This window comes from Sciurus carolinensis, chromosome 3, assembly GCF_902686445.1.
Source record: "Sciurus carolinensis chromosome 3, mSciCar1.2, whole genome shotgun sequence".
Lineage (NCBI taxonomy): Eukaryota > Metazoa > Chordata > Mammalia > Rodentia > Sciuridae > Sciurus > Sciurus carolinensis.
This window is the reverse complement of record NC_062215.1, coordinates 118,613,899-118,635,695: the sequence shown is the minus strand read 5'-3', so window position 1 is coordinate 118,635,695 and position 21,797 is coordinate 118,613,899. Positions and strand designations below refer to the sequence as shown.

The window sequence follows — 21,797 nt, the reverse complement described above, 5'->3', positions numbered from 1 at the left end:
GGAGGAGGAGAAGGCAGTCTGGCCAGCTCTCAAGTTTTAAGTGTGGAATGTACATATGACACCTTTCTAAAAGCATCTCGAGTAACTCAAGGGGTTTGTGTTCCCCCCCAGAGTTCACCTGTTGAAACCCTAATCTCCAATGTGATGGTATTAAGAAGGGAGCCTTTGAAAGATTAGTGCCCTTAAATGAAGACCCGCTGGATGCTGGCCCACCTGCATGAGTGCTCTCTCTCTGTCCCTCCCTCTCCTTCCTCCCTTGCTATATGAGGAAGAAGCCTTTCACCAAGCACTGGACCATGCTGGCACCCAGAGCTCAGAACTCCACCCTCCAGAACTTTGAGGAATAAGTACATGTTGCTTAAGCCATCCAGTCTGTGGTATTGTGTCATGGCAGTGTGAACTGATTAAAATAGTCAAGACACACAGAAAACATGCCGAGTGGACTCAGGGTACAAAATGTTATTTGCCAACTTTCCACTGGCATGTGCCTGAGCCCTTTTTCATAGTTATGACACCACCTACAGTCTCATGTCTTTCCTAATCAAAAATATCAAAAGAAAAAAAACCCTCCAACACCACACCTTGGCTATAACATTTCCCTAGAGAAATTCATTTTTAATTTCAATCTATTTTCTAATTTATTAATAGAAACAATATTACCATGGCTCACAAATGTAAAACTGCTCAAAGTTTTACCTTCCACTTTGTTCCTGTTCTTTTCATCCCTCCTTTCCCTTTCTTAACAGGTAACTGCAGTTATTTAATCAGTTTCTTTCCAGTTTATTTTGCAGAAGTAAAAGCAAAAGTGAAAATGCATTCTTATATTCCCCCTCATTCCACAAATGGTCACACGATGGACCCTGTTCTAGATCTTGGGTTTTACACTTTACAAATATTTCTGTATCAGTATACAGAAAATGCCCTCATTCTTTTGAAGAATGGTAGAGATGTCCTATAATTTACTTACCCATTGTGCTATCAACAGACATTTAGGTAGCATCCAAACTATAAACAATGCTGAAATAAATAAGCTTGCCATGGGTCATTCTGTACAGGTCTATCTGTGGGATCTCTTCCTGAAAGCAAAAGTTGTTGATCAAAGGCATCTCTAACTTGTTTCCCTATTGAGAAAGTACTCTCACTGGTGATTTTATCAACCTGAATTCTCACAAGCAGAATTATCCATTTCTCAAGTCTCCTCAAAGACCAAGATGTCAAGTGTTTTTATTTTTTCAACCTGATATATAAAAAACAGTATCCTGGTGTTGTTTTGATTGTTCCCTTTTATGAGACAAGCATCTTTTCATATGTTTTAAAAAATCATCTCCAATTCACTTTTTCCTAAAGAATATGGTCATATCTTAAGGCTTGATTTTTTTTAATCTGTTGGGATTTTCTTCATTGGTTTGTAGGATTTCTTCATTTATTAGGTGGTTACACCCTTGTCTGTACTATAAGTTGCATACTTTTTACCAGTATGTCATTTGTATTTTAGAATTTGCTGATGTTGTTTGCTTAGTTTTTATTTGTAAATGATTGCTAAATACAATAGTTTCTAAATTTGGAGTCATAATCAGAAAAGCCTTCTTCATTCCAAATGTTATTAAAACTCTCCCAGGCTTCCATCTAATGCATTCAGGGTTTTGATACATTCACATTTTTACTGCATTTAGAATATATATGCTGGCATTCTGTGTGAGTTACAAATCTACCTTTCTTTCTTTCCAGGTGGCTACCCTAAATCCCAATATCATCACTCACATTTTTCCCACTGAAAAACCAACCTACTCTTCTACTGGTCTATTGTTCATGTGCCAGTCACACGCAGTCAGTTTTCTTGGAAATCTTTGTTTATTTTTCCATGTGAGCATTAGAATTAAATTATCTATTTTCAAAACCAACAAGTGGTCAGACAAGCAAATGTGTTTGGTTTTTAAATAAACCATACCAATTTCTTAAATTAACGTAGGGTGAATTAACATCACTATTCAATTTGTTTTTTGTGTACATCAAGAATGTTTGAAAACTTTCCTCATATAGGTCTTACACATACCTTGTTGTTTATTCCTGTGGATTTCTTTCTTTTTTTTTTTTTTGCTTGTTTCTATTGTAAATAAGATGCTTTCCTTTAATCTTTTCTGTTTCTTGTTTGCATATTTATGAAAGTCACCAGATTTTGGTTACTAGTTTTGTATTAAAATTTCGTATTGTTTGTGGTATTTTTTAACTGAATACAATCACATAGCACATTACTGAAATATAAGATCCATATTCAAAGAAACATTGCAATATCTTTTATCATCAATACCTAGGTTATAGTGGAACTCATTGACTACATCTTCAAATAGCAATAGTTTTGCCTCTTCCTAATTTTCAGGAACTTTTTTTCTTTTACCTATGTGCTAGGTCAATGTAAATGTGTCACAACACAGAACAATAGTTATAAGACACATTCCTATCTTTTCTAGACTATAGTGGAAATACCTTTAGTTTTCTCATTAAGCAAGAGGCCAGATTGGGGACTGAGATACAAACGTATTTGTCATGTAAAGCACCTCTCCCTAGTCAGATAATTGTATTTTAATCAAAAAGATGGTAGGATTCAGCAGCCATACAGTATCATGTATTTTTTTTTTTTTTTCCTCCTTAGATGTTTGTTTGTTTGTTTGCAGTGCTGGGGACCAAACCCAAGACAAGCACTATAACAACTGAGTTGCAATCCAGCCCACCTTAGATGTATTAATATGGTGAATTACATGGATATTTTTAAAATATTCAATACAGGGAGGGCCCTGGAATCCTAGAATAATCTCTATTTGGTAATGGCAAATAATTATTTTAATGTGTTCCCATCATTCAGCTTTCCTCATTAAAAACTAGATCCTGTTTGCTAAACTTTTATTTAAAAATTTTCATTAATATTAGTCAGTATATGGTGTCTAGATCATTTGGGAGAGAGACTGAGATCCTGGTTAGGCTTCGATATAAATGTTTTAGTGCCACATCAAAAGACAACTGGATGGTTTTTCAAATTTTCTGTGCTATGATAGATTTTAAGAGAATTAAACAGCCTGGAAGGAGATGTTAGAATTCTTTTGCAAGACAGATATGTTAATTTGCTTGACGATAGTAACCATTTCGCTATGTGTAACAAACATGGATATGTTGTATGTAGGAACTTATTTTGATATGCATACCTTAAATATGTACAATTTAAAAAGGGGAAAGGACAAATATAATTTCTGATACTATTAGGTATGAATTTAGGCATTCATCCATCTTAGCAATGCTAATCATCTGAGCAATGAAAAAACATGCTTACATGCTCAAATGTTTTGAGTGAATAAGAAAAAAGAAAATTCTTTTGTTAGAGCATCTGAGCTACATACATTTTTGCAATTTTGTTTTTTAAATTTGATCCTTTTTTTTTTTTATGGTACTGGGGACTGAACTCAAGGCCTTGTGCTCGCAAGGCAAGCACTCTACCAACTGAGCTATATCCCCAGTCCTTAAATTTGATCCTTAGACACACACACATACACACATGCAGAGGGAGAGAAAATTATGATTTTTCTAGAATAATTATTTTGTTATGAAAAGATATTTTTATTACTGACTTAAGTAAGTTCATTGATGGATGACGAGGACAATGTCTGGCATGGCACACGTGGTTAAAGTGGTACAGTAAGCAGGGTGAAGGTCCAGACCACCCCCAGCAAGTCCTCACCCCCCAGCTCCCTATACCTTATTGCAAATGTAAGAATAATTTCCATTTTATTCAAGTTTTTCCATTTTGTTTTTCCAGCTAAGAGCAATATACTCTCAATTTTTCTCTGCTTCTGTTGCTTATCAATTATTATATCACTATTTGTGCTTCCCCAGTCTTTTTGCTTCACAGGACTGACTTTCTGTTAAGAAAAATTAAATCAGTGAAATGCTTTCAGATTAAAATTTCTTAATTCTACTGTTTTGCTAACTCATTAATTCTGGCTTTTACTTTTATTATCTCTGCCTTTTGCTTATCTCCATTTATTTTGTTGTTCTTTTTCTAATGTTGAGTGGCCATATGTTCATATATTCCTGAGTTTTCAAATGAGCACGCTTTGGCATGGCACATGCAAGTACTGCTCTCATTATCATTGTTTATGAAATATTCTGGAATTTTGTTTTTACCCAAGAGTTGATTAAGATAGCACTCAGACATTTCTAAGAGCAAGAGGCTTTTTGTTTTGTTCTGTTTTATAATTTTTAATACTATTGATTTATGCCTAATTTTTAAACTCTTTTATAGATTTGTAACATAACACACAATTTTGAAGTATTTGGTAGGCACCTGGAAAGAAAGTATAGTCTCTATATTCAGAGTACATAATTCTAAATTTACCCCTAGGTCTTTCTCATTTATTATACACAAAAGAACTTCTATATTCTATTTTATAGTTTGTTCACAAGATCTTTCATGACCCAGAAGCAAATTAAAATTTCTTAGCATTGTGTTTGTTTCTTTATGATTCCTTTTGATGAATACACAGGTATAATACCTAATATACATAAAATATTTGTAATCCTTTTATTTTCATTATGAATTGTATCCTCTGACAACAAAAAGACAACTCTTTATTTCATTTGATGCTTTAGAAACCCTACTTCCTCTGTTATTTATATTTGCTTGGACACGGTCACCTCGCTTTTATTTTCAACATTTTTAATTCCTTTGCCTGAAGGTATCTCTTACATACTTTGTTTACAACTATACTAGTTGACTAGGGCTGCCGTAACAAGGTACAGTACCAAAAACTGAGTGGCTTAAATGACAGAAATTTATCATCTTGGGGTTCCAGAGGTTAGAAGTCCCAGATCAAGGTGCCTGCTGGGTTTGTTCCTGCTAAGGCCACAAGGGAAGGATCTGCTCCAGGTCTCTCTCCTGGGCATGTAGATTAGATGGTTATCTTCTCCCTGTGTGTCTTCAATCATCCCCTTCCTGCCTGTCTCTGTTCAAATTTTCCTTTTTTTATAAGGACACCAGCCATCTTTGATTAAGACCCACCCAACGGACCCCACTGTAGCTTAATTACCTTTGTGAATATGCTTTTCCCCCAACAAGGTCCCATTCTAAGGTACAGGAAGTTAGGACTTCAATGTATGAATTTAGGGGGCAGGGCACAATTTAACCCATTTCAGGAATCTAACCCTGAATTATTTTTTTACCAGATGAATTAAACCCATTCATATGCACTGATGTGATTGATAAAGTTTTTTTTTTATAGTTCTCTACTTTCATTATATTCTGCTTTCTATTTTCACAATTTTTAAAAAATATTTTACTATGTAATTTGCTTTATTTTCTTTCCTTTGATGTGCAATTTTTGTTTTGGTGGTTATCCATGTAATTATAATTCTTTTCTATTTCATTTTCATCTATTAATAATAATTCCATGTGAGTGATAATTAATACCAGCATTATTTCTTCTTCTTCCCTTCGTCCTCCAGCGCCCAATGCAAGTCAATAGTATTATCTTTCTTAGAGTTTACTCTTGTGCTACTAAACATATACTTCTATTTGACCGGGAGCTTTGACTGATAAGCTGACTCCCACGAGAGCTTATGCAATCAGTGAATTCACTCTGCCTCACCTTCCTTCCCTCCCCCTGCCATAGTCACCTGTGTCATGTCTTATGTTTTGAGAACATGTAATATTAACCTTCTATTCCGTCACCAACCCTCACATTTCTTTCTCACAAAGCTTCTCAGTGATCTTTTGGTCAGATAAAAATATTTTCTTCAAGGAAAATAAATTATAGGAAATTTGCCTATAGTTTTTTTAAAAATATTTATTTGATTCATTTATTTATACATGGTGCTGAGGATCAAACCCAGGGCCTCACATATGGTAGGCAAGCGCTCTATCACTGACAACTCCAGTCCCTTGCCTACAGTTTTTAAACTTAGTCTAACATGCCACAAGTGGATTATGATATGCTCTCCCTAGATCATGAAATTTGGCTTTACAGCTAACATATATTCTTACTTCCATAGCTTTAGAAAAGTGAGGTCATTGGTTTAGTAGATATGTGCAAACAATATGGCAGGAGAACCCCCAAGTGTTAGAAACATCCATACCCAGATAACTCTGTGTACCACACCTAAGAGACACATGAAAGAGAAGTAATCATTGTGTTTATTTGAATGGAACTGACGATCACAACTGCGGGTCCTTTTGGTCTTATCCCAAGACTAGAGAATCACAGTCTCCATATATATGACATAGCAACCTGCCTTTTCAGTCCTCAGGCAATCCCAAGCAATGAGAGTGTGGAAACACTGCCCCGGACAGATGCTGTGTCATCTAATGAATGACTTACATGCATTATTTTATTTAGTCCTCATGAAAGCCTGGGGGGAAGTTATTCAAAGGTTTTTATCAGTGAGTTATCTGCAGCCTACAGAGTTGGGAAACATGCAGAAGGTCACAACACTAGGAAGCAGAAGAGCTAATATTTCCATATACAAACCCAGGTCTGACTGACTCAAACACCCAAACGGCTCACTATTTTATAAGAGGGCCAAGATCTCTAAGATGTTTATAAAACCTTAGATTTGAGGGTTAGAGAGGAGGAGACAGACACAGACAATGAGACTGACTGGTGTTACCTCAAAAGGAGACAGGGCTGGGGGTTTGGCTCAGTGCTAGAGAATTTGTTTACTGTGAATGAGGCCCTGGGTTGGATCTGCAGAACTTGAAAGAGACAGACAGACAGACTGACTGACTGAATTCAGGAAGATATAAGAGCTTCAAACTTACCAGGCAATGTCATAGGTGAAAGCTACATAGACCAGTACAATTTCACAGGGGAGACCCCACATTCAGAAGGGATCAACTTGTGGTTTAAAGTTCCATGGCTGCCACGTTGAAATTCTGCATATCATATAATCTCTGCTTTGCAAGTGAAATCTACTCGAGTAATGGAGTATGTGCCAGGGGCTTGGAGTCTTAGCTCCTATACAGCCTACCATACCCGCCAGATGGGTTCTTGGTGATTCCCTTCCCCATCCCCTCACTCCCACCACCTCCCCTCCTCTGCCTCCTCCCCTCCCCTGCCTGTGGAGGGCAGCTGCTTTCAGCCCTCAGCAGAGGCCAGAGTGAAAGCAAAGGGAGGAGAGGGAGCACGGAGGGAGGGGCAAGGAGGCAGCTTCCTCAGTAGGGGTGAGCCTCTTGCTGACTCCCAGTCCGAGCATGGAGGTTGCAGTACTCATCAAGGTCTCATGTCCACTTTGCGCTGGGACAGTGGGACCATGAACAGAGGGGAGGCCTGCCTCAAGTTCCCCACTTCTTTGGCCAGGGATTAGTGTATTGCAAGTGCTTGAGCAAAGCAACAGCTGGTGACCAGAAAGTGCACCAGGTCACAGAGTGGGGCCTCTGAGCACCTGGGAGGGACTGCACTTGCCACACTTGACTAGGCAGCATGACATTACACAGCAAACAAAGCACCTCAATAGACTGAATGAGAAATCAGGAAAAAAAAGAAAAAAACATTCTATTTTTATACCTTTAATGGTACTTTTCTGTGCTTTTTGATCATGGGGTCCCACACTTTCATGCCACACTGGTCCCCAAAATCTATGTTGCCCTTCCTGTACGTAGGAGACAGGAAGGATTTAGGGGGCAGGGTACAATACTACACACTTGGGGGAAGATAACCCTGCCCTTCTACAAAAGGTCACTTGGTGCCATGGTCAAAGCCAGGCTGCTGCACAGTCACTCAAACTCACAGATTCTTTGCCAGAATTCTCAAAGTCCTGCTCTTCCTACTGCAATCAGCCAACCTGTTTTAATATCACAGATCAGAACACAGAACTGCAAAGAATGCAGGGAAAACAGCTCATTGCTACATTTATATTTAAAACATGAGGTCTCTCTTTTAATCATGTAAAAACTTCCAGAGGAATCACCTTGGAAACTAAGAGACTACGATCATTAAAATTAGCTAGAAGCAAATAAGCTCCAGTGAAGTCGACCTGGCTGCAAAACCTTTACCGAGGAAACTTCCCCAGTTACCATGATAAGCGTAAGGCAAGGGAGATAAAATGTCCACTGCAGGACTTCTAAAGGGAGGCACAAAATTTGAATTCAAAAACTCATTTTATTATTCATTTAGAATACTGTATGTTTAATGCATTCACAGAGAAAATAAAACCGTGCTGTAATCACAATAAAAAATTTACCTGGGGTCTTGGGGCCTATATCAGGGGTACAGTGCATGCTGAGTATGCATAAGGCCTAGGTACAATTCCCATCACAAAAAAAGAAAAGAAAACCCTAATAATTCCCTGCACATCTGCTTTGTACAAAGGGAGAGAAGATATTTTACTGCAGTAAATCAATACGCCAAATGAAAACATGAGGTTCCTTTTTTCTAAATATTTTCTTCCTTTAAATACCATAAGATATATGTCCCTTGAGATTGGAACATGGAAATCTAAAATTGTCCCTCAAAGCCAGCAAGAGCTTTTCCTAAAGTTCCATTCATTATTTTTCTTTTTCCTAGCAGAGATGTAAAAATGTACATGGTACTTTTATACTTTTCCCAAGAAAAAATATAATTGTTTACAAGACAGAGGAAAACCTTAGAGAATTTTGGTAGGAATGAAGACAAGGAACAAGAGTTGATATTTGAATTAACAGTTGTAAGAGACAGACAGTACTAATGGCTAGCATTACAAAAACCCAAAAAGAAGCAGAATTTTCTTAACACTATCAAATGACAATCTAGAAGCCCAAATAATGAAGCTTTCAGGAAAATGAAAGAGGGAAAATGAACCATCTAATATACGAACACACAATTCTCATAGAACATTATGCTTCTTCTCTTTCCTGTTCAGGCAGAAGCAAGAGAAGACTCAGGCAAGACCTGCAGAGCAAGAGTAAGGTAAATGTGACTGCTTTACTTGCTTATGACAGGAGGCTGAGGGTTTCTGGCTTCTCCTTTCTCCTCTCCCCTCTGTTCCTCAGGATTGGATGGGGAGCAGGGTGGGCAGGTTCTCCTCTGCCCTCCCCTGCTCTCTCCTCCCCACTCCTAAGTGGGACTTGAACCCCCACCAGATGGGGCATCTCTTCTCTTTTATTTCCACTGTGAAGCTATGTCTTCGTTTCTAACTCTCTTGACCTGAGTCCTTCATTCCTTCACCTTGCAATTCTTTTCTTCTTCAATCACACATTTGTCTAATTATCACAACTCCCAGCATACATGGACAAACACTTTAGGCAAACAGGTCCTGTTTCTTCACACATGCATAGATCATATTCTTCACCTCCACAGAGTCCCTCCCAGGCTTATCTGTATCGCTCCATGTCACCTGAGACTGAAAGAGGCACTGAATTGGTCAGGGTACTATCTAATCAAGACTGTTTTTCATAGACAGGCTTCTAAAATCAACTTGTGAGTTAATAAGCAGCTCTAAAACATGCCCGCCTTCTTTCAGTGGCTACAATATTTGTGTTCTCTCTGATACCTGAAAGCAGGCAGGGCAAAAGCTGATTCTCAAAATCCAAGGAAAAGAGTCTGACTACAGCCTGAGAAGGGTGGGGACAATCACAATGGGAAAGGCCACTCATACCTTTGTAATTGCAGTGAAGACTTTTTCCAAAATGGCATTCGGCTGGGCAATCTGTGGTCCGTTGGCCTGAATGTTGAGGGCTATGGCACACGGTTTGGCTACAAATCTAAAAATTAAGAAAAGAAAGAAAGTCGGAAGTTATTCTTTCTTATGGCAGTTCTTAATGCCACCAGTTAAACATTACTCAATTATACCATAAACTGCTGGCGGGACCTTATGGGTGTACACTGTTGGCATTCACATAGATAACTATAACATAGACTTAACTGTTTTTCTTTCCTTTAGTTCCCCAAAAGTAACACCAAAAAAGAAATCCTTTTAAAACACTTAAGCCAGGTGTGGCCATGCACACCTGGTCCCAGCTATTCAGGACACTGAGGCAGGAGGATCACTTGAGCTCACGGAAACTCAAGAACAGCCTGGGCAACATAGTGAGACCCCATCTCCAAAAAAATTAGATAAACAGAACATTTAAAATCCTCATTCTCTAGTTCTAATGAGAATCAACAGAAAGACTACCAGATGAAAATTTAAGTATGTAAATGAGAAAAATAAATAAAACAATGATTTTTTAATTCTTTAAAAATTCCTTACATCCATTTTAATATTTTTTATTTGCTCTAATTAGTTATACATGACAGAACATATTTTGATATATCTTACATAAATTGAGTATAATTTCACATTCTTCTGATTTTACATGATGTAGAATCATACCAGTCATGTAAACATATATGAACATAGGGTAATAATGTCCAATTCATTCTACTATCCTTCCTACCTCATAACCGCTCCCGTCCCTTTACTCCCCTCTGTCTAATCCAAAGTACCTCTCTTCTTCCCTAGCCCCCCAACTTATTGTGAATTAGCATCCGCATATCAGAGAAAACATTCAGCCTTAGTTTCTCTGGGGTTGGCTTATTTCGCTCAGCATAATATTCTACAGCTCCATCCATTTATCAGCAAATGTCTTAATTTAATTCTTCTTTAAGGCTAAAGTAATATTCCATTGTGTATATCTACCACATTTTCTTTATCCATTCATCTGTTGAAGGGTATCTAGGTTGGTTCCATAGTTTAGCTATTGTGAGTTGAGCTGCTGTAAACATTAACATGGCTGCATCACTGTAGTCTGCTGATTTTAAGTCTTTGGGTATAAACCAAGGAGTGGGATAGCTGGGTCAAATGGTGGTTCCATTCCAAGTTTTCTGAGGAATCTCCGTACTGCTTTCCAGAGTGGTACAAACTATGATTTTTAAATGTCATAACTCACAGCCTTCTTTCTAACACATTATCAGCAGTCGTGTTGTATTTCTGTCACTAGAAAGCATTTACCAAGCATCTGACTACTCCTGCAGAAAGAGCACTTCAGATCACTCCTAGTTATAAAAGTGGCCATTTGTGTCTGTATAATCAAAGTGCTCTGTCTTCAACTCCCATCTCTGCTTTGTGGTTCTTTCTTTCTCACAAGGAGTAGTAAGGGACATCAGATGGTATGATGTCCCTGGCAAGCTGAAAGTGTGAAGTGTTTACGAGTTTTTAATCCTAAGCAAAGGCCCACGTCAAGAAGAATGGGAGCCTCATTTCTGACTGTTTTTGATTTGTGAATGGGGCCAGGAAGTGCATGAGCCCCTGAGGGGACAGCTCTAATAAAACTGTGGAAAGGACACAGCATTTACAACTTCAAGAGTTGATTTAGACTAAACATTCATGAAATAAGTTTCCATAAATATTCATTTCAGTAGCTGACATGGGACATTTTCTAATATAAGCTAATTTAATGTTACATGAAAGGTGACCCAGCTACAAAGCAACAACTGATAAGTGTACAAAATGGATCATGAGTAAATTTTAGATGAGGCTTCTTTAATGGTATTCAATGAGATTAAAGAACTGTAGACAAAGAAGGATTTTTTTAATTTAATGGTACTAAGGAGGTTGAAATACACAGTACTACATAATATCCTACTGGGTCCTGTTTCAAGTAAAAGTGAAGACATTTATTCAAATATGAAAAAGAGACCACTATATATGTGCAAGCTTAAGCCAGGAAAGACATACACAGAAAATGCAATGTAATGCTTGTTTTACTGGGCTCTCCACAACACAGGTGGGAAGAATTTGTAAATCTTTTAAAAAACGGAACATTCCTAAAATGATGTGTTCTTAATTCTTTTTAATGAAATTTTTTTCTGGGACACAATGCCTATGTCTCTGCCTTCCTGATAGGAAGTGTAACCTTTCCCTAATGGCCCCAGTTTCACTATGAATAATCACGGGACGATGGCTGTAGTAGCTTCAGTGGCGATAGAAAGAAAATTTAATGAGCAATGAACAGCAGAGTCCAGACACTGTTTCCTTAACAAAGTTTCCTGCTTTCTGGTTATTTGCCTTCTCATTATGATGTATCATGAGAGGTATAAAAAGAACCGGAGGCCAGAAAAAAAAAAAATTGAAAATGAAGTAAAAACTAGTTTGGTGTAAAAGCCAAAAATCTGCTCTTCCAATGGTTGGCTTCTTCTCAACCGTCTTCATCATCCCCATTCCTCACCTTGTGACAGTGTGTTCATATTCCCTTTGGGGCTTTGTTATCCTCATCCTTGTAACAACCTGCTGATTTTGATCCTAAGCAAGTGCCTCTGTCAACGAGAACAGGGGCACGGTCCTCTTTCTTCTTCTAAACAGCAAGTGTCGCAATTCAATGACTGAACATTCCATCACTGTAAACCCCAAGCAGAGCATGGCGCACTTTTTTCCCAGAAAGGTCAGTGCCATAATCAGCTCCCCATTCTGATTTACTGGTGAGGCTGAGTCCCAAATTCTGGAGATCTGGGGTAAAGGTGTGTGTATGTGAGGAGAGACAAATGAGTTTAAGAATTTAACTCAAAGCAAAGTTTAAAGACCTTTAAGGTTTAAATGGCCCCTGGTGTATAGGCACAGTAAATCAAAACACCTGAATTCTTTGCAAGAAGTTACTCTGTCATGGGATGTTTTTATTTACAAGTCTGTGGAACCCTACAGGCATTTAATGAAGACTTGGTGGATGAATAAATGAACATCTCAGCTAAAATACAAGTTAGGTAGGTACCCTAGTAACTTTTCCAAAGGAACTGTGTGTCTTAATTCCCTTGAATATCACATCTGCACAGGTTCATCTGGACCTCAGAAAGCAGGACATTGGCCATTTCAATACCAAAGCCATTTCTATAATCCCCAAGTCCCTGTAATGTCAACACTGTTCCCAGAGAAGTTGTGCAGGCACTGCCACCATCACTAGGTACTCTTTCCAAATTACCCCGTACAGAAAACCAGACACTCGGTTTCCAAGACTTAGAAAGCTGCATACCATAGACAGAAAAGTTGATCTCAAATCCTCAATGAGAAAAAGAAGAAGGGTACATAATTCTTCCTATTAAGTATGCATGATTATATGAAAATACAGATGTGTTCTCTGTGTTTATTCACCAAATAATTTAATGAGTCATCTCTAGCATTGTTTTTATTTTTTTCCTCAAAGAGCACATTAGATTTCAAATAAAGTCAAATGCGATGGCACACACCTATAATTCCAGCAACTAGGGAGGCTGAGGCAGGAAGATGGAAAGTTCAAGGCCAGCCTCAGCATCTTAGTGAGATCCTGTCTCAATATAAAAAGGGCTGGGGGTGTGATTCAGTAATAGAGGGCCTCTGGGTTCAATCCCCAGGACTGGAAGGAAAAAAAAAAAAAGATTCAAGTAAAACCCATGTTGCGACTCCTGCAATGTTATCACATTCTGTCATAGGCTATCTGAGAAAGACGAATTTTTTTTCTTTTGTAAATGTCGGCCCTAACAGAAAAAAGTTCACAAAAACTTTCTGTCACATGGTTGGGGAGAGAGAGAGACAGAGATGGAGAAACAGGTAGTGAACCTACACATACAACAGTTATAAGGAGCGTGCACTTTAAGCTTTGATGATTACCTCCACCAGGAAGTGCCCACTTAATTACTTTTTTTTTTATCAAAGGCAGCAACACCACCTTCAAAAGATCAAACATCTATAAAGTACTTTCATGTGCTATATTTGAAAGTAAATATAATAAGGATGCAAACTTGGAAAAATACTGGTCTAGGTTAAAAAGCAGAGAAAACATCTAAGACATTCCTACTTTCCAATTCTACTGAACAATGTGTAGTTGTATTTTATATGTGAATTAAAGGCCTCTGCACGACATACTGAAGCAAGCCCTGGGCAATGCTTTGCGAGAGGAATACACAAAACGTCAAGTGACTTCAGCATTCAAAGAGGTTCGCAACCTGGACAAGGAGATTAAAATAATGATAATAATGATGATGATGATGATGATGATGATATATACAAAGTATGTGTTGTTGTTCTAATCACTTAAAAACATTCTACATTTTCAATAGGTAGCACAGCCAGAAATTGCCTGTCCTTTCCAACTATAACACTCCTATACTTTTCAGATGGTTGAAGGGCAATGTGGATACACAAGCTTACATATGACAAAATTGCACAGTGGTAAATCAATCCCTCTCTCCCCTGTTCTCACACACACACACACACCAAAAAAAAAAAAAAAAAAAAAAAATTGCAGAAATCTGAATACAGTCAGTAAATCATATCAGTGTTGATATCCTGGTTGTGACATCATACCAAAGTTTTGTAAAATGTCCTCATCAGGCATAACTGGGTGCAGTGAATATGAGATCTCCTGCACTCATTCTTACCATAGTGTGTGCATCTGTGATCATCTCAATGCAGATTTCAATGAAAAATCCCTGAAAGGGGAGTTCTGTTGTTGTTGAAAACTCCTCACGAACTCTACTCAACCTGCACAACTACTTCACCCCCCACCTCCACCCCACAACAAAAAAGCTGAAACACACTACTCAAGGGCTCTGGAGGCGGAATAAAAGCAAAGGGACTAGAAAGGAGTCAAGAGTCAGGAGTCAGCAACCAGCAACAAATGCACTCCCTGTCTGCTCACTTGTGGATTTAGTCTGCAGCTCTACCCGAAGAGCAGAAAGTCACAGCGGCAGGTGCCGTCTGACAGAAGAACACACACTCTTTCCAGCTGCAGGAGCCAGGGAAAGAGCCTGGGGGAATTAGAAAGGGACCCAAGAACCACAGAAAGAAGAGGCCAGAGCAGCAAACCCAAAATCTGGTGGGTACAGACCAGGCATGACTCTGGATGACTTCTGCACCATGAACGTGCAAGGAAAACCCATAGCAGCCAACAGGTAAGGTTTCAAGAATTATCTCAGACTTGAAGCCAGCGTCCACTGCAGGCAAGACAGGCTACAGTCTGAGTCTCAATAATTGCCTCTTAATAAAAACATCAATGTTTTTCAAGGCAATGAAAAAAATCTAAAATCTCTACAACATAACGTTTGCCATGTCCAGGATACAATCAAGCATGCTGATGAAGGTAAGGAAAAGATGATCCAGTCTTAGGGGAATAATCACACAAAAGAAATATTCAGTGAACTTGAACCGTGCAATCTGAAAAAAAGAAAGAAAAAAAATGGAAAAAACAAACATACTTTGAGGACCTGTGGAATTATTTTTAAAAGTTAACATAGGGGTAACTGGAGTCCCGGGAATAAACATGATGACCAGGAAGAAAAAGAAATTCAAAGAAATCATGGTCTACCGACTCTCAAAGCTGGTAAAAGTTTCAGAGACTCAAGAACCCCCAAAAGAGAGAAGTTCAAAGGAGAAAAATGTAAACAAATCAGAGTCAAACCAACAAAAACCAAGAATAAAGAGATACTACTATGTCACCAGAAAAAGTATATATCATATATAGGGAAAAATAACTTATAATTTACTGCTCATCAGAAATTATGAGGGATCAATGGTAGTGAAATATATCTTTAAAGTATTGGAAGCAAAAAATAAAAACAAAGCAAACACTGTGGGTGCAGTGGCCCACGCCTGTAATCCCAGTGGCTCCAGAGGCTAAGGTAGGAGGATCACCAGTTCAAAACCAGGCTCAGCAACAATGAGGCACTAAGCCACTCAGTGAGACCCTGTCTCTAAATAAAATACAAAATAGGGCTGGGGATGTGGCTCAGTGGTTAAGTGCCCCTGGGTTCAATTGCCAGTACCCTGCTCCCTCAAAATCAGTAACTATGTACAAGTATAAATTCAAACAGAATCAACTCAATCCATGGCCTGGCTCCAAGTCCTTTTGTAGACACTGACCTTCACCTGGTAATGGGTTTGCGACTGGTTAGAACTAATGAAAATGGCCCAGACTGGAAGGTGCAGGTTTAGATGTACAGGTGTGCCTCTGCCCTGTGAGTAGGCCTTGTTAGTATCCATGTATTCTACAGTCTTACCTAAGATAACAGTTTCAGGACAAGAAATAGCGGGAGGCCTGGATGGAGAGAGGAAACTGATATTTATGGAGCACTACTACATACCAAACGCTTTATAATGTTTTAACCTTCTTTAAACCAAGAATAACTCTTCAAAGTAAATACTAATCCCATTTTACACTAATATAAACTAAAGCTCAAAGAAGTTAAAATGCTTTGCCCAAGGTCTTAATGCTAGTTAAGTAGCTTAGACAAGATTTAAACCCAGTTGCTCCTAGCATACTCTATCAGTAAAAATTGTATCTTCTCCTCTCCCTAATCTAAGAAAAGTGAATTAAAGAGGCATTAAGATCATTGTGATATGGTCACACACTCTTGCTCACTGAGCCTACTTTTAAGTATCCATCTAAGGAAATCTGTCAAACACAGAAGAAAAGTCATAAATGTAAAGATATTCATGGAACACTATCTATAGGAGGAAAAGGGTAAACAGCTTAATGACTCACTTAATAAATGACTCATGGTGCACTTGTTAGGTATCAGCCCTGCTCTAAGTGTGGTAGATGCAGCAGTGAACAAAATCCCTGATTTTATGGAGCTTACATTTTAGATTAAAAAAATAAAAATGTATATGTTATGTCAGAGAGTGAAACAAGCTGGAAAGAAATTGAAGACTCCTAATTCAGGGGGCAGCTTCCAATGGGCTGGCCAGAGAGGGCGCCACTGAGAAAGTGAGCCAAATCCTGAAGGAGGGAAGGGACACACTAGAAGACACACGGGGAAGAACGTTCCAGAAGGAACACAGTCAAGGACAGAGGCCCTGGAGGAGTGTGCCTGAGACGCCGAAGGCCTATTAGGAGTCCCAGTGTGGCTGGAACGGAGTCAGCGAATGCAGGAGGAATCGAGTCGGGTGGAGCACAGCAACCCAGCAGGCCACTTGAAGGGCTTGGTTTCTATCCTGAGAGCAGGAAGCCACCGAAGCACTTGAACAGAGGACGTAAATGACCCGATTTTGTTTTAACAAGATCACCGGCTCCAGTGCTGAGAACGCACTGAAGGGGAACGAGGCTGGGAACAGCAAGGCCAACTGGCAAGTCACCTCAACTGTCCAGGCAAGAGAGGACTGCAGCAAAAACACGGCGAGGAATCATCAGACCCAGGACCCTGGTGAGGGCTGGCCCACAGGATCCATTAATGATTGAACAGGGGAGGAGGGAAGAAAGGACCAAAGGAAGACGGCAGGTCCTGGGCCTGAGCCTGAGCACCGGGGAGGACTGTTAGACCTGGGGTAAGGACAAGGACAGTAAAGTCAATGTGAGGCATGGGAAGTTGGGGGTTATGTTTATTAGGCTGTTAGGCTTATCTGTGCAGATGGCAACTAGGCAACCTGGAGTTCAGGAGAGGCTTGACCCAGGCACACAAATTTGGTAAAATCAATATGCAGATGGTATAAATGTCATAAGAGATGAAGAAAATCATCTGGGAAGAGAGGTGATTTCACAAAGAAACCCAAGGATGACTCCAACATTTAATGTTAAAAAAATTAGAGTACAAGAACACCTTGAAATATTATATAGCTAATAAAAATGATATTTACATAAACTTCATAGATCGTGAAAATTTATAACAATGTTAACTTTTAAAAGCAATATATACTAAAATGATATTTATAAAATAAAATATGAGATAGAATAAAATCTGAAAAATAACAGTTGACATATAACAGGATTTAGCATTTTATTTCTTTTGTGCTTCTGTTGTTGTTGAATAACAATAAAACCAAGGTGAAAAAAAGGTGGTGTAGCATTATAAATACCTAATGAACCTTCCAGTAAAAGAGAATTAGGCAGAGGGTGAAGATAAAAACAAACAATAACAGAGTCTGTGTCCCACTCATGAAAACTCTACCAAGTCTTCATTTTGCAACTTTTCTGAATTTCTAAAGTGATGTACATTATACAAAGTGTAGAAATTAAAAAGGATTTGTGATGATATTAAATATTGCCAGGAATACCATCACCCAAGATAACCATTATTAACGTTTGAATATTTTCTGCTGCCCTTCCCTGCACCTGACAACTTTTTAAACTACTTTGTTTACCATATTTTTATCAAACAAGGCTGCAATACACCATAGGTGTTTAGTAATCTGGCTTACTTTCCTATTGAGTCTCAGGAAATGACATATCCTTATAAAATATGGCATTCCGTGATTACATGGAGTTATTACATGGAGTTACATGGAATTATTCTAATTCCTTGCTTTTGTGAAGACTCTCAGGAAGCCATTATTGGGCCCTTTTTTGACCAACAGACTCTGTTAAAGTCCCAACATAGTATCACGATATAGATGATTAGAGCAAAGAAGAGTTGAAAGAATTAAATTCTTTACACTGACCACTGAAATAATGCTGTCATCACAGAATAACTATCATTCATCCATCTGCTTTATTGCTACCACTTGGGATGAGCATTAACATTTCCAGAACTTGGAAGAAATCAGCTGCAAAGTTTTGAAGAGTGAAATCTAGAGATTTGTGACTGATTTTTAGATAATCAATAGAAAAATGAGTCAAAGATGCTACGTAGCTAATTCACAGAAAAGAAAAATGGAAACATCAATAAACATATAAGATATTTACCTTCATCAAGAAATGTGGCTACCACACACCACACTCACCAGGCTGACTCTGATAATGCTAAATATAGCCGAGAAAGACTTGGAGACACACCATTCCTATACTCTGCTCATGGAAATTTACTTTACAATGTACATAAACAAGTAAACAAGTACGTAAACAAGTAGTTCACAGAAATAAGTAGCAATGGTCAGTATACATGTGAAAAACGGTCACACTCACTAACTTCAAAAGTATCAGAACATATGTTTTTGCTAATGACATTTACAAAAATATTTACATTTTAGTAAATCTCCTTATAGGCAAGAGTGGTGAGCCACTAAGCTGATACAACCTTTAAAATGCAGCTTAGCAGTATTTAGCAAATTATTAAAATGCCAAAGCCTGCAAGGGCATTACTAGCCAGATATCCTAGAAATTTATCCTACACATCTGTTGGCATTTTAGAAAGAAAATTTCAAAATTTATTTGAAATGGCAAAAAAAGAAAGGAAACATATTCATCAGGACTCATGAACTAGGGTACCTTCCTATACAATGGAATTCTCTGAAGATGTTAAAAAAAGTATGTCGGTGGTATTTCAAGGTATAATGGTAAAAGTAAAATGGAACAGTAACAAGTATAAGACCTCATTTTGGTGCTTTAAATTTTTATCAGGAATACAGTGAGTAACTGTTAATGGTGATCATATTTGATGGTTAAGAAAAAAGATTAATTTGTATTTGATACATTTCTGTTTAGAAGTTTGTATATATGGACTTTATACTTACTTAAAGTAGCATATAAATGCTTTCAATGAATTTGCAATGAAAAGTGCTTAGAAACAAGAGGTAAAGTTAGTTTATGTGATCACTATATACATCTATAAATTTCTGACATAGAAAAGAAATGAAGATATATTTTGCTTGTTTGTTGCAAGATGGTGGGATTATGATTTACTTTAGCATTCTTTATTATGCTATTCTAGATTTTTCAAGACCTTAAAATGAGTGTGTGAATTTTTAATACTGAAAATAAGAAAAACATACATTTTTCAAAATAGGGTGGAAACAGTGGTCCGTATCCCAAGTGCTGTCTATGGTTTGAATACCTCATATGTCCCACAGAGGTCCATGGGGGCATGAGGCATGAGAGCATGTGGCTCATGTTTGACCCCTTAAATTCTCGAGAGAGGACTGTGATGAAAGAAACAAGCTTGGCCCTGCATGTCCTGTTTCTCACTCCTCCTTCTCAAGATATGATTGTGCTCCTGCCATTACTGTCTCCTATGATAAAAGGCAACCCCTCACCAGGACTGAGTCAGAGCAGGAACCACATCCTTGAGCCTGTAAAACTGGGAGCTAAATAAACCTTTTCTCTTTATAAAGTTAGTTGCCTTGGTTACTTTGTTACAGTAAGGAAATCCTAACTAATATACCAGCTAAAACCCTATGATATCAAAATTTAACATGGAAAGTCCTGAGAAGGCTGCAATTCAGATAATTCTATAGATCTCCCTAAGCAAAGGACTCCGTTGTGACAGTCAAGGTGAGAAGAGTAGGTGGAATAAAAATAAAAGGCCATTTTGATGCCTCATCAGGTTGAAAAAAGAATGACATTTAAGTCCATGGGTGCACCAAAAGGATAGCATGCAACTGGATGAAATTACTCCAGGAAAAAATGTTACCAACATTAAATAAGTATACCAAGAGAATTTGAAATGCCACCAGAAAAGAAATTGCTTCTGCCTGCACCTGCAGACAACATGTAACTCACCTCTTTCCTCATCTATGTAATAAAAATCATAATTATACTCTGTCACATGATGGGAAATATTTTTAAACCACTGGCATCTCAAGAGCAATTGGAAAAGGTCAAATACAGGGGAGGATGGCACATACAAAGTGGTATGCAGACAGAAGACAGTTTTCTTCTTAGGAAAAAATGTGAATTTGTTTCTGGGTAGCACCATATAATTAAAAGGACAATTCTTTTAGAGCAAGCTCTCATCCCAGATACACCTACCTGATCTGCACCTGTTGGAAAGCTGCTCAACCTTTGTCAGTCCTACTCGCTACATTTATAAAACAAAGACAATAAAACCTACTTGGCAAATTTTCTATGAGCATTGGCAGAATGCATATAAACCTCATACCACAGAACTATTTTTGGCAAGTACTCAATAAGCACTGGCTTTTCTTAAATTCCGACGACAGGAAGCCCACATGCACCTATTAGGAGGTGCTCCAGGTTGCACAGGTCAGTAACCTATGATGGGAGAGCATAGGAATGGCACGTATTTGCGAGAAAGCCAGAAAACTTAGGCACTCTCTATGTCACTGGGCCCGGTCTCCTTCCAAACCAGATTTTTCTCTAGCGAGATCATTCAAAAACTTTCTTCAAATGATCAGGAAATTTCCCTGTGCATTTCTTTGCAATTTCCTGTGAATCCATAATTATTTCAAAATAAAAAAAGCAATCTTCCCTTGGTGTCCTATTTTAGGTTTTCATCATGCTTAACTCAAAATGTTCTTCCTGCATCATTCTTTCTTGCTAAAATGTAAACTCATCTCTTTTTTCAGCTCTATAGAGAGATGGTTCAGTTCATAACTTCCTCCAGTATTTAAAAACACTGCATACTCCTCTCTTCCAGAATAAACAGACTGAATCCTATAAACCTTTCCTCATTCATCTTTTTCTTTTCTAAGTTTAAAATTTTTTGTATTATTTTAAGCATTTTTTTAAATAGAGCTTTATCCTAGTCTTCAAGGAAGTGGAAGATCCCTAGACAATAGCTGGTTTAATTAATTAATAATCATTGGCAAAGATTTGTGGTGGTGGTAGTTGTTTTCAAAGGTTCACATACAGCTTTCTGAAAACTGTACTTAGCCAGGCATGGTAGTGCATGCCTGTAATCCCAACTGCTCAGGGGGCTGAGGCAGGAGGATTGCAAGTTCAAGGCCAGCCTCAGCAACTTAGCAAGGTCCTAAGCAACTTAGTGAGACCCTGTCTCAAAATGAAAAATAAAAAGGGTTGGGAATGTGGCTCAGTGGTTAAGCACCCCCTGGGTTCAATCCTTGGTACTCAAAACAAATATATAAATTTAAGACATATATTTTATACACACACACACACACACACACACACACACACACACATAAGATATATATAATATATATTTAAGACATAACTAGCAATAATAAAGGGATCTGTCCCTATAGTTCAAACTAACCTAATT

The 21,797-nt window shown here is 38.1% G+C and overlaps 1 protein-coding gene across 2 annotated transcripts in view; it reads right to left on the bottom strand.

Moving 5' to 3' along the window:
* Nucleotides 1-21,797, bottom strand: part of Cers6 (ceramide synthase 6) — a 285,000-nt gene that overhangs the window by 185,319 nt on the left and 77,884 nt on the right. For both annotated transcript variants that reach the window (XM_047545166.1, XM_047545167.1), the window contains exon 2: nucleotides 9,616-9,721. In XM_047545166.1, the coding sequence (XP_047401122.1) occupies nucleotides 9,616-9,721 (106 nt within the window). The remainder of the gene's footprint in view (nucleotides 1-9,615; nucleotides 9,722-21,797) is intronic.